This window comes from Schistocerca cancellata, chromosome 6 (assembly GCF_023864275.1).
Source record: "Schistocerca cancellata isolate TAMUIC-IGC-003103 chromosome 6, iqSchCanc2.1, whole genome shotgun sequence".
In the NCBI taxonomy this organism is placed as follows: domain Eukaryota; kingdom Metazoa; phylum Arthropoda; class Insecta; order Orthoptera; family Acrididae; genus Schistocerca; species Schistocerca cancellata.
Genome location: NC_064631.1, coordinates 506862156 through 506878036, shown reverse-complemented (window position 1 = coordinate 506878036; position 15881 = coordinate 506862156). Strand labels below are relative to the sequence as shown.

The following is a 15881-nucleotide window of genomic DNA, read 5'->3' as shown; positions in this document are numbered from 1 at the left end:
AAAGTGCTCCAGTTCCTATTGGTTCAACAGGAAGACATCACTCTATATCAAATGAAGATACTGCAGCAGTGGAAGACATTTTGAGTTCATTGACTGTCTACTTCCAATAAAAAAACAGAGTGCACAGAAGTCGTATAAATTGAAACCTTTAAGTCTTTGGACCTTTCACATACATTTTGGAACCATTTAAAATGCTTGAAAAATGAGACTCTTACTCATCTTTCAAAACTAAAATTATGTTAAATAAGGATAGATTTTGATTTTTATGAGCCTGTCGTGTGATAATGTTGTGGTAATAAAACAGGTTTTACGTCTGGCAAAAATTTCAATTGTGTATAAAACATGTTCAACTTGAAAGTGGAAGCTCTCCTTTTCAGAGAATGTAGAACTATATGGTACTAATCAACAGAAAATAAAAAAAAAAAGTATTAGCAGGTTCAGAATGCTATATAGTAAAAGAACTGTAGCAGATAAGTCCAAATGCAGGATTTCTTCGTAAATCATAAAGCAATTATCTCTCAAATAAAATAAAAATATCTAGAACTGTTCCAAAGTTACAGCATTTTAATTTTTTTTACAAAATTTGCGTCTTCACCCAGTGTCATCCTTGGAGGACTGTATCTCGGAGCAGGATTTCTTTTTTTTTTTTTTTTTTGTTGAGGAAAACAGAAAAATACACATTCCTTAATTAGTCCTTCATTTTAAAACATGCTAAATTCAATAACATCTGAGAATATGAAGGTAACATTTTTTCCTAGCCTGCCTGAATTGATATGGACTAAGCCTATAGTTGTTTGTGTATACTGCATTTTTCGTGATGATTCAAATTTTCTTGAAGTTCACATTTTCCCTTGTTAGTGTCTGATAATAGTGTTGGATTGTGGTTGATAGATATCACAGATATTGGTTTACCGTCATTGGTTTTTTTGTATTAGTTTTGTGAGTGAGATTTGGTTTGTTGTATTGTGGTCTTCGTTTCAAATAGACAGGGTTTCATTCTAGCTATCATATAGGTCAAGTGAAATATGGGGGCTTCGTTTGAGCTATATAGATCAAGCGAAATTTGTGGTAACGGGTTTTTGAATTTTGTGTGGGTTACTGTTACTGTGATTTTCATTCAAGCTATATACATCAAGTGAAATTTATGATACCAATGCTTTTCTTTTTAACATTTTTGGGTGGTGTTCAATTATGAGAATTTCATGTGTTTGATGCTTGGGTTAATATTATTTTTAGAGTGGCGTCGTTATTATTACTGTTGTAATTGTAGTCTGACCCCACCCAAAACATCCTATGCCCCACAACTGTGTTGTTAGTTTTGTTCTATTGTTAAAGTTAAATATTTCATGTAAGTGTCTTTTAACTGTGCCTGTTTGCAACCTGACTTGTCTCCTTTACAATAAGTAGCACTCTGTCTTTTCCTACACTGTAAGTATTTCATGTGTTATTTATATTTTTTCATGGGTGCAATGAGCAAATTTATGATTGCTATATTATATATGCTTGAAATAGGGACATCCACCATCTTGATGACACCACAGGTCAAAGCAGACAGGTGGAATTGCAACTTTCAGTTCGTACTTTTTTGCCACACATTGGAAGTATTTCCTATATGTCAGATCATTAGAGACCAGCATACTAAAGGGCCTTTCACTCTTCAGTGAAGTTGATAGCTCCACCTATTCCAAGGACTTTGTGTGACCCAAGGTAGGCAATTACTAGAGCCCTGGGAGTGCAGATTTTCACAGGACCAGTTTGTTTGTGTAAAATGTTCATGAAGTTGACAGCACCAATACCTCTAATCCCATGGTCTATGATACTAGCAACCACTTTATCTTATTGTGACTTTTGTTAAAATTACATCTGCAATTTGCATGTTGACAGATCTGATGACTAGGAGTGGTGGATAAAGCCCCAGTAAATTTCCTATGAATAACTGTGAAAGACATTGGACCAGTGATACTTTCATCAACGATTCTAAATCACAGTTTTTATGTCTAACTGTGAAGTCCTTCCTCAACTGGTTAAGGACACTACTTCATATCTTTGCTGCCCAATTACCATTTATAAATGATTAGCATATGAGGAAACAAGTATTGTGTAGTGTCCCACAGATTTAAATGGCAGTCATAAGTGCAGAAGTGTCAACTTGTTGGATCACACTTAAGTTGGCCACAAGCTCCACATGCCTAATCATCAGTGAAGGAATTAAGATTGTTATGACTTCATGCTCAAAGCAATACACACCATTAACTGTGTGATGAAAATAAAAAATAACTGCAATAACTCTCTGACAGTTAGCCTGCTTACAAAGCTAAATATTCGGTTATGTCTCAAACTGGTGAAAGGTCACCACAAGTATCCTTTATGTGAGACATTGCAATGATCTAGAGATTTAGATTACTATGAGGCACCTAGTAGGGATGACCATACTGGAAGATAGATGAAAACAGTCTAAGTCCCAGTAACGTATCTCCCCAAAACATTAAGTATAGGCTGTAAACAACACAGAGGAAGGACAGGATATAAAGAACAGGATCAATAATCATTTGCTATCAACACTAGAAAACTGAAAGTTAACTGGAGGTAGCCTACAAAGAAGCCATTCATTCACAGGTCGAAGCGATGTAACAGTGAAAGATATGTAAGATTATACCAGTGAAGGATCTGCGTTACAGCAAGGAGAACGCAAAGCTACAGTTCTCGAACTAACACCACCGTTTTGGACAAGCCACAGCCAATAATCCGTAGTTCAGGGTTTCTAGCAACATGATATTGAGCTTGATGCTGCACATTCTTGAACACTACAGGATGTCAAACATTAATCTAAACTGCTGTTATTAGTAGTTTCTACATTTGAGCCAATACAATATCTGAGAGAAGACAGTAGGTTCTGTCTCACCAGTTGACAAAATAGGAAAAAAATGGATCACAGAAAGATGGTAAAGTTCACACACAATGAATCGTTGTGGCTCATTTCAAAGCACTGGTTCTGACAATCCAATGACAGGTACAGATCATCACACTGTCAACATTTACCTAGTTGGAGACAGGAGATGCAGTGAAGGTATAAATGTCTCAAGCATATTTTGGACACAATGTGCAATGAAAATTTGAGAATTGCTAATATATGTTGTTTCTTTGGGCATATATCTATCCAAAGCATTCAACAATTTATTAACTCCTTTCCAACACAGAAAACATCCAGTATCATTTACACATACAAGGTCAAATTGTGAGCATGTAAACATATGTCCCACACTCAAACAAATTTGTACATAAGGTTTCAACGCCAGCAAAAGCACGCACTGTGAGCTTCACGTCAAGAACGATCCAACAAGTGGTTTAATTATGAATATCAGTAAATCTAATCTGGACTGAGACCCCAAAGTTCGTGAAAACATAACAAATCTACTTGGAGAAGCTGGAAGGAATCACAAATAAATGCCCTCATGGAAACGAGGGATATCTATCTATTTCAATTCTAATGCGTCTCCTAAGATTTTACAAGTCATTCGTAACTGTGCTGCATGATTAGACTGAAAATTTCCGTTTCATTTGTTACTTCATCATAAACATATTTTCAATTTCACTAATCAATCTAAAACTGGAAATGGACAGCATAGTAAATTGGCTTACAAGATTGTAATCTCAATGACGCACGCACGAAAATTGTGCACATTGGTCCACCACTTTACCTTAGCTCCAAATTTCCAGTACGACAGCATTAAACACCCACGGCATACACAGACGCATGGTAAGGCAGAAGAGCTATATTTCGAATTACAGCTGAACGTTAATTTTAGTGAGTAAACAAAATGACGCATACGACCCTCAGAGATGCATACCAAATGGCATTTATAACGAAAAACTGAAAAAGCACTGCATTTTACTTTTTAAGGGTGTAATATTATAACCAACAGCATTAATGCAAAACATACACACGCATGTTCCGTGCTTCCACTTACATGTTCTCAACACCATTTTCATTTACAATCACATAAATAAGCACCAAAATTATGTTCAATCAACACAAACATACACCTCCCCAAATTGCTGTAAAAATTAAACAGCCCTCGTTGTTTACAGCATGAAAGCAAACATATTGACTATGAAAGATGTACCAATCATAATTATTGCTGCAGGTCGATTAGCGTCGATACATGGAAAGGATCCGAACATAAAAACATTCCATAGTGCATTGCAAGTGATAGCATTCACACAATCAATCATAGACACATAAAGGGATGGAACTGAACGAAAGGGAAAAGTCTGCGTCAAAAAACCATGGATTCAGAAATCATCGCTATGGGAAATCCAATTTGCCATTTTCTAGCACGTTATCCCGCGAACCATGAATGATGGTCAACAGGCGATTCCATATTGTCAGATTTTCGGAAATCTTTCGGCACAATGCCACACTAAACGCTCTTAACAAGGTTGGGAGCCTGCTAAATAAGTTCTCGGTTATATGAATAGCTCGTACATTTTTAGTAACAGACCCGCCAGGAATACTCTGAGAAGTGTTGTAGAATCGCTTATATTTTCTACATCCATGAACGATCTCACGATAAGGGTGAGAAGTAAAATGAGACTATTTGTTGATGACGCTTTAATATACGAGAGAGTGTTGTCGATGAGTGACTACAGGAGGATATGGGATCTCTGGGACAGAGTTTCTCCTTAGTGTGATGAATAGCAGCTTGTTCTAAATGTAAAAACAGTAGCTTAATGTAAATAAATCAGACAAAAAATCCTGTAATGTCTGAATAACAGTGTTAGTGACGTGCTACTTGGCACAGTCAGATTGATTAAACATCTAGGTTAGCATTTGCAAAGCTACAAGATATAGAACGAACACTTAAGGTCAGTCATGGGGAAATTATATGTTCGACTTCAATTTATCGGGAGAATTCTAGGAAAATACAGTTCATCTATAAAGGAGACTACATATAGACACCTGTGTGACTCCTTCTTTTGCAATGCCCGAATGTTTCGGATCGTCATCAGATCGGATTAAAGGAAGACATCGAAGCAATTCAGACCGGAACTGCTAGATCTGTTACCGATGGGTTTGATCAACATCCGAGTAATATGGAAATGGTCCGTGAAAAATAAACCCCGAGGGAAAGAAGGCGTTCATTTAGCTCAGAATTATTGAACAAGATTACAGAAGTGACATTTGTGACTTACTGCAGCATGACTGATTCTAATGCCACCGATGTACACGTCACGATAGGACCATGAAGACAAAATAAGAGAAATTATTCCTCCCACAGAGGCACATAGTCTTTTTTCCATTGCTCCACATGTGAGTGGGACATGGAAGGGAATGACTAGCTGTAGGAGAAAAAAACTGTCCACCATGCTCTGCCTTAGGGGATATGTATGTAGATGTTAGTAAATAGGCTGGGCAGATACTGTTACTCATTTCATGCCCTGAGCAAAGCCCATGACATCAAATCATTAAAATGCGCATATTCTGCAGCTGACCACTCAATGCTAGTACTTTGAATCGTCTCCGAAAAAGAGAAATTTATTATGCAGAACAAAATAATTAAAATAATGAGGCACATGGCTATCTCCTCCACAACTAAACATGTATTATGGACCTCACTATCCTGTTAGTGACTTGTATTTATATTCATCAAACAGTATGCTTTATTCATGAAAATAGGTTTACAAATAATTAAAATGTAATTCTTCAGACTTCCCTGTCGATTTACTGGCATTTTGAGGTGTATGTGCTGACGAATATCAGCGTCGTTCATTGACAATTTTTTGACAATGTGACTTGTTATCATTGTCAGGTGCTACCTGAGTTTGCCTCAGAATACCTGTCATCTGAAGATGTCAAAAAAATCTATTATCATCAGATCCTTCATTACAATGGCGTATCTATAAATATTCAGTGGCAATGTAAAGGACATAGCAGTGTAAGACACATCAGCATTATTCTATACAAGATAGCTCAAAGCTGAATAGAGAGGCATTCAGACCAAAAGTAAAACCAAAGCTACAGAAGTACTGCATCTGTACAGTAGAAGAATTTAAGAATGGCAGTATGAGATAACCTGGATACATATTATTTTATGCACCCTAAGTTTACAGCTGATTAGTTCATTCTACAGATGTTCCTCTCATTTTCCTGATTATATGATTCGAAAATATCCACTAGGGTTTAGCTGATTTATTTAATTGTACAAATGTAACTGTTATGTGCCATTCATACTATGGCAGTATAAAATCAGCGATATATTGTAAGTGATATACGATATGTGACATGCATGGACGATACTAGATATCTAAAGGGAGGCAATAGAAAGTATTTACAGTCATGTGATTGCGAAGAAGAAACTTCTCAAATTATTTTCCGTGTGCAATGGGCCATTCAGAGTCCAGAGGGTCCCACATGCAAATGCAGCAGAGTTGGAACCATTGAGAACAAAAAATATCACTCAGGCTTCACCACATCAGCCATATGTAACACTTCCTAGAACAGTATGCTTGTTTTCTTTTAGCTATGGAATATCCTTTTTATTGTCTTGTAAAGTAGTCTTGTAGTCATGTAAAGGGATAGGTATATGGGTTATAGTATAGGATATTTTTTTCCTTCCATTTTAGTGTGGGTGGCAGAGGTTGAGGGCACATACCTGGCATTTGTAGGGTCATGATGTCATATATAACAGAGGTGTTCTAGCATATCTATGATTTTTCTCAACTGACTGCTACATGTGTATGGTCGCCTTTGAGGTTCCTATGGGTAATCACCTTTAACAATGACATGTGCTGAGTTTGACTCATGTTTTGGTGGCGTTCTGGGATGTCAAGGCGAGAGATTACCTCATTGAACATGGAGCGCGCCTCACCTGCCTCAATTTGTTCCTTAGTTAAACACAGACATGCATTTGTGTGTGGGACTGTTTCCATGATAATCGTCGTTTGCCTATGGTGCTAAGGTAGTCACCATGCTCGCCCTCACCACTGTTGTGTATAGTCATCCACTTGGGATTTCCTTTTATGAGCGAAAGGGCACACCACCACTGGGTGCACTGAGTTCCATTCCTAAGTTCATAAGGTGCCAAGCTGGCCATTGACACTACTCTCGTCATCGTTGTGGCAGATATTTGAGTCTGTCACAGTGCCACCACACCTTTCCGCCTGTGGGCAGACTACTGAGACAGACATGGAGATTCGAATAAGTGGAGAAATAGGAAGTACCCCCATGACAAACGCAATACTCTGGACCAAGCACAGTAGATGTTGAGTCGTCTATCCGATAACGTCGCATGTCTTACTTTAAGGTTGTAATTTATCTATGAGAGGAATTTCACTCCTAACTCTTGTGCAGCAGCATGATCAGTGTGGAGCAACTACTTGTGTGCACTGACAAGCACACAACCGGATGAACCCTCTCAGCAGCGAGTCATCACAAGATACAATGCCTCATCATGTCGCTAGTTCTGTAGCCTCGCCAATCACCATAATGGAAACGCTAGAGGGGTTTAATGTAACCTACCATCCCATTCTTTTAGCTCTCAACATGTATTAAAATACATTTATTCAAAATCCCATAGAAGTCATACTATTTCTTTTATGTGATGGGACTACAGGGGAATTTTCCTAGACAATGTTACCTGAATTTTTTTGTTTTCTTGTGCGGTGGAACATTCTCAATATGTTCAACAGGTGCTGCACTCACAAAACACATCGAAGAGAGACTGCATACACATGGACATGGCGTTAATCCAAGAAAAAAACCGGACTATGTAACTGTTTTTTAGATCACAAATACCATACTTAAACATCCCCTACTTTCCTTTCTAGTTTTATCACATTGCACACTTTTTTCCTTATCTTACATGTTAGCTCATAATTATAATATGAAGAGTAGACGGTAGAGGATAGTCTTATACAATGAAGCGCCTAAGAAACTGGTATAGGCATGCATGTTCAAATACAGAGATACGTAAACAGGCAGAATAATGTGTTGCGGTAGGCAACGCCTATATAAGAGAAGTGTATGCTGCAATTGTTAGATCGGTTACTGCTGCTACAATGACAGTTTTTCAGGATTAAAGTGAGTTTGAACTTGGTGTTATAGTCAGCGCAAGAGCGATGGAACACAGCAGCTCCGAGGTAGCGACGAAGTGGGGATTTTCCCTTATGACCATTTCATGACTGTACTGTGAATCTAGGAATCCGGTAAATCATCAAATCTCCAATGTCGCTTTAGCTGGAAAAAGATTCTGCAGTACCAGGACCAATGGCGACTGCAGAGACTCATTCACTGTGACAGAAATGCTACCTTTCCGCAAATTGCTGCAGATTTCAGTCCTGGGCCATCAAGAAGTGTCATCATGCGAACCATTCAACGAAACGTCATTGATATCGGCTTCTGGAGCCAAAGGCCAACTCGTGTACCCTTGATGACTGCTTGACACAAAGCCTTATGCCTCGCCTGGGTCCATCAACATTGACATTGGACTGCCTGGTCGGACGAGTCTCGTTTCAGATTGTATCAAACAGAAGGACGTGTACAGGTATGGAAACAACCTCATGAATCCATGACCCTGCATGTCAGCAGTCCTGCAGGATTCATTATGTCAATTCCCTCTAGCACTACTTCAGACATTAGTCGAGTCCATGCCATGTCATGTTGTGGCACTGCACGATATTAGGCAGGTGCACCAATTTTTTGGCCCTTCAGTACATATCAGTACTTATTGGCAATAATCGGCAGTCTTAAAATAGTCAGTAAGTGGGTACCTAATACAAACAATTCGCTTTAGTTCCACAACATAAGTATTCTTAAGTGGGACAATAACAATCTGCTACATTTCATGTTACGTTAGAATCTTCCTATGAAACTGCAGATGGAGGCTCTGTAATGATTTGAATGTTTGCAGTTGGAGAGATATGGGACCCCTGATACGTCTAGATTTGACTCTGACAGGTAACACATACGTAAGCATCCTTTCTGATCACCTGCATGCATTCATGCCCATTGTGCATTCCGCCAGACTTGGGCAATTCTAGCAGGACAGTGCGACACCCCACCAGTTCAGAATTGCTACAGAGTGGCTCCAGGAACACTCTTCTGTGTTTAAACACATCTGCTGGCCACCAAACTCTCCAGACATGGACATTATTGGGCATAATTGGGATGCCTTGCTATGTGCTTTTCAGAAAAGATCTCCACCGTACATACTCTTGCGGATTTATGAACAGTCCTGTAGGATCCACGGTATCAGTTACCTCCAGCACTACTTCAGACATTAATCGAGTTCACATCACATCATGTTGCAGCACTACAAGATATTAGGCAAATGTAACATTTTTTTTGACTGCTCAGTGTGTATCAGTATACATTGCCAATAAGTGGTAGTCTTAAAATAGTAATAAAGTATCCCACACAAACAATTCGCTTCAGTTGCACAACATAAGTATTCTTAAGATAGACAGTAAGAATTTGCTACATTTCATGTTGTGTTAGAATCTTCCTTTGCAACTTTCACGTAAACACATTACCATTATAAACTTTGTGTAATTATTATATTTTGATATACAATTAGGATCACTTCACAAGAGTTAAGAATATTATTGTTGTTGTTGTGGTCTACAGTCCTGAGACTGGTTTGATGCAGCTCTCCATGCTAATCTATCCTGTGCAAGCTCCTTCATCTCCCAGTACCTACTGCAACCTACATCCTTCTGAATCGGCTTAGTGTATTAATCTCTTGGTCTCCCTCTCCGATTTTTACCCTCCACGCTGCCCTCCAATGCTAAATTTGCGATCCCTTGATGCCTCAACACATGTCCTACCAACCGATTCCTTCTTCTAATCAAGTTGTACCACAAACTTCTATTCTCCCCAATCCTATTCAATACCTCCTCATTAGTTACGTGATCTACCCACCTAATCTTCAACATTCTTCTGTAGCACCACATTTCGAAAGCGTCTATTCTCTTCTTGTCCAAACTATTTATCGTCCATGTTTCACTTCCATGCATGGCTACACTCCATACAAATACTTTCAGAAACGACTTCCTGACACTTAAATCTATACTCGATGTTAACAAATTTCTCTTCTTGAGAAACGCTTTCCTTGCCATTGCCAGTCTACATTTTATATCCCCTCTACGTCAACCATCGTCAGTTATTTTGCTCCTCAAATAGCAAAACTCCTTTACTACTTTAAGTGTCTCAGTTCCTAATCTAATTCCCTCAGCATCACCCGACTTAATTCAACTACATTCCATTATCCTCGTTTTGCTTTTGTTGACGTTCATCTTATATCCTCCTTTCAAGACACTGTCCATTCCGTTCAACTGCTCTTCCAAGTCCTTTGCTGTCTCTGACAGAATTGCAATATCATCAGCGAACCTCAAAGTTTTTATTTCTTCTCCATGGATTTTAATACCTACTCCGAATTTTTCTTTTGTTTCCTTTACTGCTTGCTCAATATACAGATTGAATAACATCGGGGAGAGGCTACAACCCTGTTTCACTCCCTTCCCAACCGCTACTTCCCTTTCATGTCCCTCGTCTCTTATAACTGCCATCTGGTTTCTGTACAAATTGTAAATAGCCGTTCATTCCCTGTATTTTACCGCTGCCACCTTTAGAATTTGAAAGAGAGTATTCCAGTCAACATTGTCAAAATCTTTCTCTAAGTCTACTAATGCTAGAAACGTAGGTTTGCCTTTCCTTAATCTTTTTTCTAAGATAAGTCGTAAGGTCAGTATTGCCTCACGTGTTCCAACATTTCGACGGAATCCAAACTGATCTTCCCTGAGGTCGGCTTCTACCAGTTTTTCCATTCGTCTGTAAAGAATTCGCGTTAGTATTTTGCAGCTGTGACTTATTAAACTGTTAGTTCGGTAATTTTCACATCTGTCAACACCTGCTTTCTTTGGGATTAGATTTATTATATTCTTCTTGAAGTCTGAGGGTATTTCGCCTGTCTCGTACATCTTGCTCACCAGATGGTAGAGTTTTGTCATGACTGGCTCTCCCAAGGCCGTCAGTAGTTCTAATGGAATGTTGTCTACTCCCAGGGCCTTGTTTCGACTCAGGTCTTTCAATGCTCTGTCAAACTCTTCATGCAGTATCGTATCTCCCATTTCATCTTCATCTACATCCTCTTCCATTTCCATAATATTGTCCTCAAGTACATCACCCTTGTATAGACCCTCTATATACTCCTTCCACCTTTCTGCCTTCCCTTCTTTGCTTAGAACTGGGTTTCCATCTGAGCTCTTGATATTCATGCAAGTGGTTCTCTTTTCTCCAAAGGTCTCTTTAATTTTCCTGTAGGCAGTATCTATCTTACCCCTAGTGAGATAAGCCTCTACATCCTTACATTTGTCCTCTAGCCATGCCTGCTTAGCCATTTTGCACTTCCTGTCGATCTCGTTTTTGAGACGTTTATATTCCTTTTTGCTTGCTTCATTTACTGGATTTTTATATTTTCTCCTTTTATCTATTACATTCAATATGTCTTCTGTTACCCAAGGATTTCTACTAGCCCTTGTCTTTTTACCTACTTGATCCTCTGATGCCTTCACTACTTCATCCCTCAGAGCTACCCATTCGTCTTCTACTGTATCTCTTTCCCCCATTCCTGTCAATTGGTCCTTTATGCAGTCCCTAAAACTCTGTACAACCTCTGGTTTAGTCAGTTTATCCATGTCTCATCTCCTTAAATTCCCCCCTTTTTGCAATTTCTTCAGTTTTAATCTACAGTTCATAACCAATAGATTGTGGTCTGAGTCCACATCTGCCCCTGGAAATGTCCTACAATTTAAAACCTGGTTTCTAAATCTCTGTCTTACCATTACATAATCTATCTGATACCTTTTAGTATCTCCAGGATTCGTCCATGTATACAACCTGCTTTTATGATTCTTGAACCAAGTGTTAGCTATGATTAAGTTATGCTCTGTGCAAAATTCTAACAGACAGCTTCCTCTTTCATTTCTTAGCCCCAATCCATATTCACCTACTATGTTTCCTTCTCTCCCTTTTCCTACTGTCGAATTCCAGTCACCCATGACTATTAAATTTTCGTCTCCCTTCACTACCTGATTAATTTCCTTTATCTCATCATACATTTCTGCAATTTCTTCGTCATCTGCAGAGCTAGTTGGCATATAAACTTGTACTACTATAGTAGGCATGGGCTTCATGTCTATCTTGGCCACTGTAATACGTTCACTATGCTGTTTGTAGTTGCTTACCCGCACTCCTATTTTTTTTTTCATTATTAAACCTACTCCTGCATTACCCCTATTTGACTTTGTATTTATAACCCTGTATTCACCTGACCAGAAGTCTTGTTCCTCCTGCCACCAAACGTCACTAATTCCCACTATATCTAACTTTAACCTATCCATTTCCCTTTTTAAATTTTCTAACCTACCTGCCCGATTAAGGGATCTGACATCCCATGCTCCGATCCGTAGAATGCCAGTTTTCTTTCTCCTGATAACGACGTCCTCTTGAGTAGTCCCTGCCCAGAGATCCAAATGGGGGACTATTTTACCTCCGGAATATTGTACCCAAGAGGACGCCATCATCATGTAATCATACAGTAAAGCGGCATGCCCTCGGGAAAAATTACGGCTGTAGTTTCCCCTTGCTTTCAGCCGTTCGCAGTACCACAACAGCTAGGCCGTTTTGGTTAATGTTACAAGGCCAGATCAGTCAATCATCCAGACTGTTGCCCCTGTAACTACTGAAAAGGCTGCTGCCCCTCTTCAGGAGCCACACGTTTGTCTGGCCTCTCAACAGATACCCCTCCATTGTGGTTGCACCTATGGTACGGCTATCTGTATCGTTGAGGCACGCAAGCCTCCCCACCAACGGTAAGGTCCATGGTTCATGGGGGGTGAAGAATGTTAGTAAATTTTATAATCCTTAAAACTATTTCATTAAGTGATACAGCTAACATTCCTACTGATAACACTTTTACAAGGTTTGTGGTCAGTGCACCAACGAATTTAGGTCTTAGTTCTGTGCAGGAGACAACTGAGGTGGAAAGGCAGGATCACATGTAAACACACAACGTGAGGGGCACTGAGGGATGCTGCACCAGACATGGGGGTGCAGGCCTCCACTTGGCAACAATGAGAGGTGAGCTGGAGTGGGCCCCTTCCTGGGGCCTAGAGTTAAGTGGGGCAAGGAGAGAGGATTCCTCAGTCGACCGATGTGACCACTGCTGGGCCAATTCACTCCCACCATTGTTGAGAGGATGGGCAAACTGTAGTCCAGCCATAGTGCCACGCCATTGTAACTGGGCTGTGCCAACACCCAGGGTCAACACGTCTTCTGTGGGCATGTAGCTGATACAAGCCATTAGTCGCACCATGGACAAGGCCACCAGCAACTGCTGAGAGTCCAGGACTGCCCATATGCATGCTAGCCTACAGGTAGAGCATGAGGAGTCTTTCAACCCGTCCACCTGCTGTAGGTCATTTTTCATACATGGGGCCAGTGGAAAAACGTAGCATCTACAAGGATGCACACCTGCAGTACACTTCATCTGTCTTGATGTGCCGTTTACTGCTGGAGAGTCATGATGACTTAGGCCTGCCCTCTTGCTGTGCAGCATGAAGTAACTTCAGAATGGTGAGCCATCTGGCTCCTGCACTGATTTTCCTCTGAAGGACTGCTGCATGAGAGTCCACACACCCACAATGGCTGCAACACACCCATGTGCTTCCTCATTGGCGGGGTGCATGTGACTACCTGGATTACCATACATTGATATCTATGCACAAAATCGCTTGAGTGTAATCACTGAGTAGGAGTAGGACTTTTTCAATCCGGTGAATGTTCGGAAAAACCATGCAAAATGTGCAACAGATGTGAGACAAAAGACTAGCAAGATGGTGGGAAGGCAGATTTGGGGAAGCTGTATTAATTTCTAAATAAAATTCCCAAGGGATCGTTATTTTAACAAATTTTACTTGCCATTGAACTACGCAGGCTTAATGTGGTCTTTAATAAATATGTTGCGGTTGTAATGCGCATTTTGTATATTTCCGAAATGCTTTTTTTCGATCTCCACTATGGATATACAACAAAAAACATTTCCGCCATATCATGTAAAACTCTGCTATGCAGACACAGATACCCTCATACATATCATTACATCTTGACAGTTTGGGTTTCCCAGAAAATAACAAATATTAAATTCCACTGGTGAATAAAAAAGAGGTTGGGTTAACGAAAGACGAATTGAACAGTAAACCTACTGTAGAATGCAAATACCAGAAAAATGTAGATCATAGTTTTGTAACATGTGAATTCAGTGTAACTTGTATACTGTAATTTGAGATCACTAGCATCTTTGTAAGAGATGTGTGGATTCACAATTATCTTTTTGTTGGAAATTTAACGATCCTATGTAATTGCTTAGACCGTGGATAAGTATTATATAAAAATTTATCTCTAGAGCATTTTTTCTTGGTATTACGAATCATAATGTGTATGACAACACAAAAGTGGTTCTGTTTTAGTACAGTAAACTGGTTTTGAGCATAGTAGAGTGTTTTTGTACCGGGGAAAGGCGCAAAAACGCAAAAAGTGTGAGAAGACATTGAACAGTTTAAACTATGAATATTCTTTGTTGTATGTAAATGTGCAACTGTCTCTCCACTACAAAATATTTATCTCTTTTTGTTTTAAAAATGAAGTCTTATATATATATATATATATATATATATATATATATATATATATATATATATATATATATATATATATATATATATATATATATATATATATATATATATATGCGCACACATGCATCTAATAAACAGAAAAAATGATAAAAAATATTTATTTATTCTTTCTGTTATTCGACCTCATAATCCCTGAATTAAAATTTAAATTTTTAATATCTTATTTTTAGTTTTTCAAGTCCTTGAATAAGGTCAATGGATAAAACTCCTAGTGGAAATATTTCTATCATTTTGTAGGTACAGGTCACAGAATATTACAAAAATACTCATTAAGAAACTGAAAGTTGACTTTAATATGCTGTAAATCAGAACACATAATTTACTTTATGTGGAACTTCATTCATGTCTCACAACTTAGAGAAATTTGAATCTGCTGTGTAATGGCAGTGTATTGTTGCATGCCAGCAATATTATATCTCGAAGGTGCAGTCTTAAGTAAAGTCTGAAAGTGCTTAAATATTTGACATGGAGGGTGCTAGTATTACATCGACAACCACAAAATTAATGCTTAATACATACAATATTCTTATTCCACATAATGCATACATGTATACAAAAGCGTAACTAATAATCATCTACCTTTGGCTACAGCCAGGAAAGAAGTACCCTAATGTCTGATTTCGTTTATCATTTTACCAGGAACACCTCAGAGTTCATTGCACAATGTACTATTCACAGACAATATGGCACATTTTTGGTGCTTTGTTTACATACTTAAAATTCTTTTATAATTGTTCTCACATAAACAGCATTTATCGCATTTTTATCATAATAAATATTAAAAGTAATAATCATATGCAAATGTACTGTTCTTCGCTGTGATTTGTTTAACATATCACGTTATTTAATGTGTCTATCCACATAAGGACACTAGAAAGCCCCCTGGAATGCTAGGATCCTATGTTTATAATGTTTGTGACTGGTATTTCATACTATGGTGAGCACTGAGCACTCCGTCGTCAGGCCACGAGGGGCCTACCGGGACCATCCGACCGCCGTGTCATCCTCCATGGAGGATGTTGATAGGAGGGGCATGGGGTCAGCACACCGCTCTCCCAGTCGTTATGATGGTATTCTTGACCGAAGCCGCTACTATTCGGTCGAGTAGCTCCTCAATTGGCATCACG

General features: G+C 38.9%; 1 protein-coding gene across 1 annotated transcript in view; it reads right to left on the bottom strand.

The window, feature by feature from the left end:
* LOC126088504 (28S ribosomal protein S29, mitochondrial) overlaps nt 1-4103 on the bottom strand; it is a 92642-nt gene extending 88539 nt beyond the window's left edge. The window contains exon 1 of the mRNA XM_049906647.1: nt 3969-4103. Coding sequence (XP_049762604.1) covers nt 3969-3990 — 22 coding nt within the window. The 5' untranslated portion in view covers nt 3991-4103. The remainder of the gene's footprint in view (nt 1-3968) is intronic.
* Between the last annotated feature and the right edge of the window lie 11778 nt (nt 4104-15881).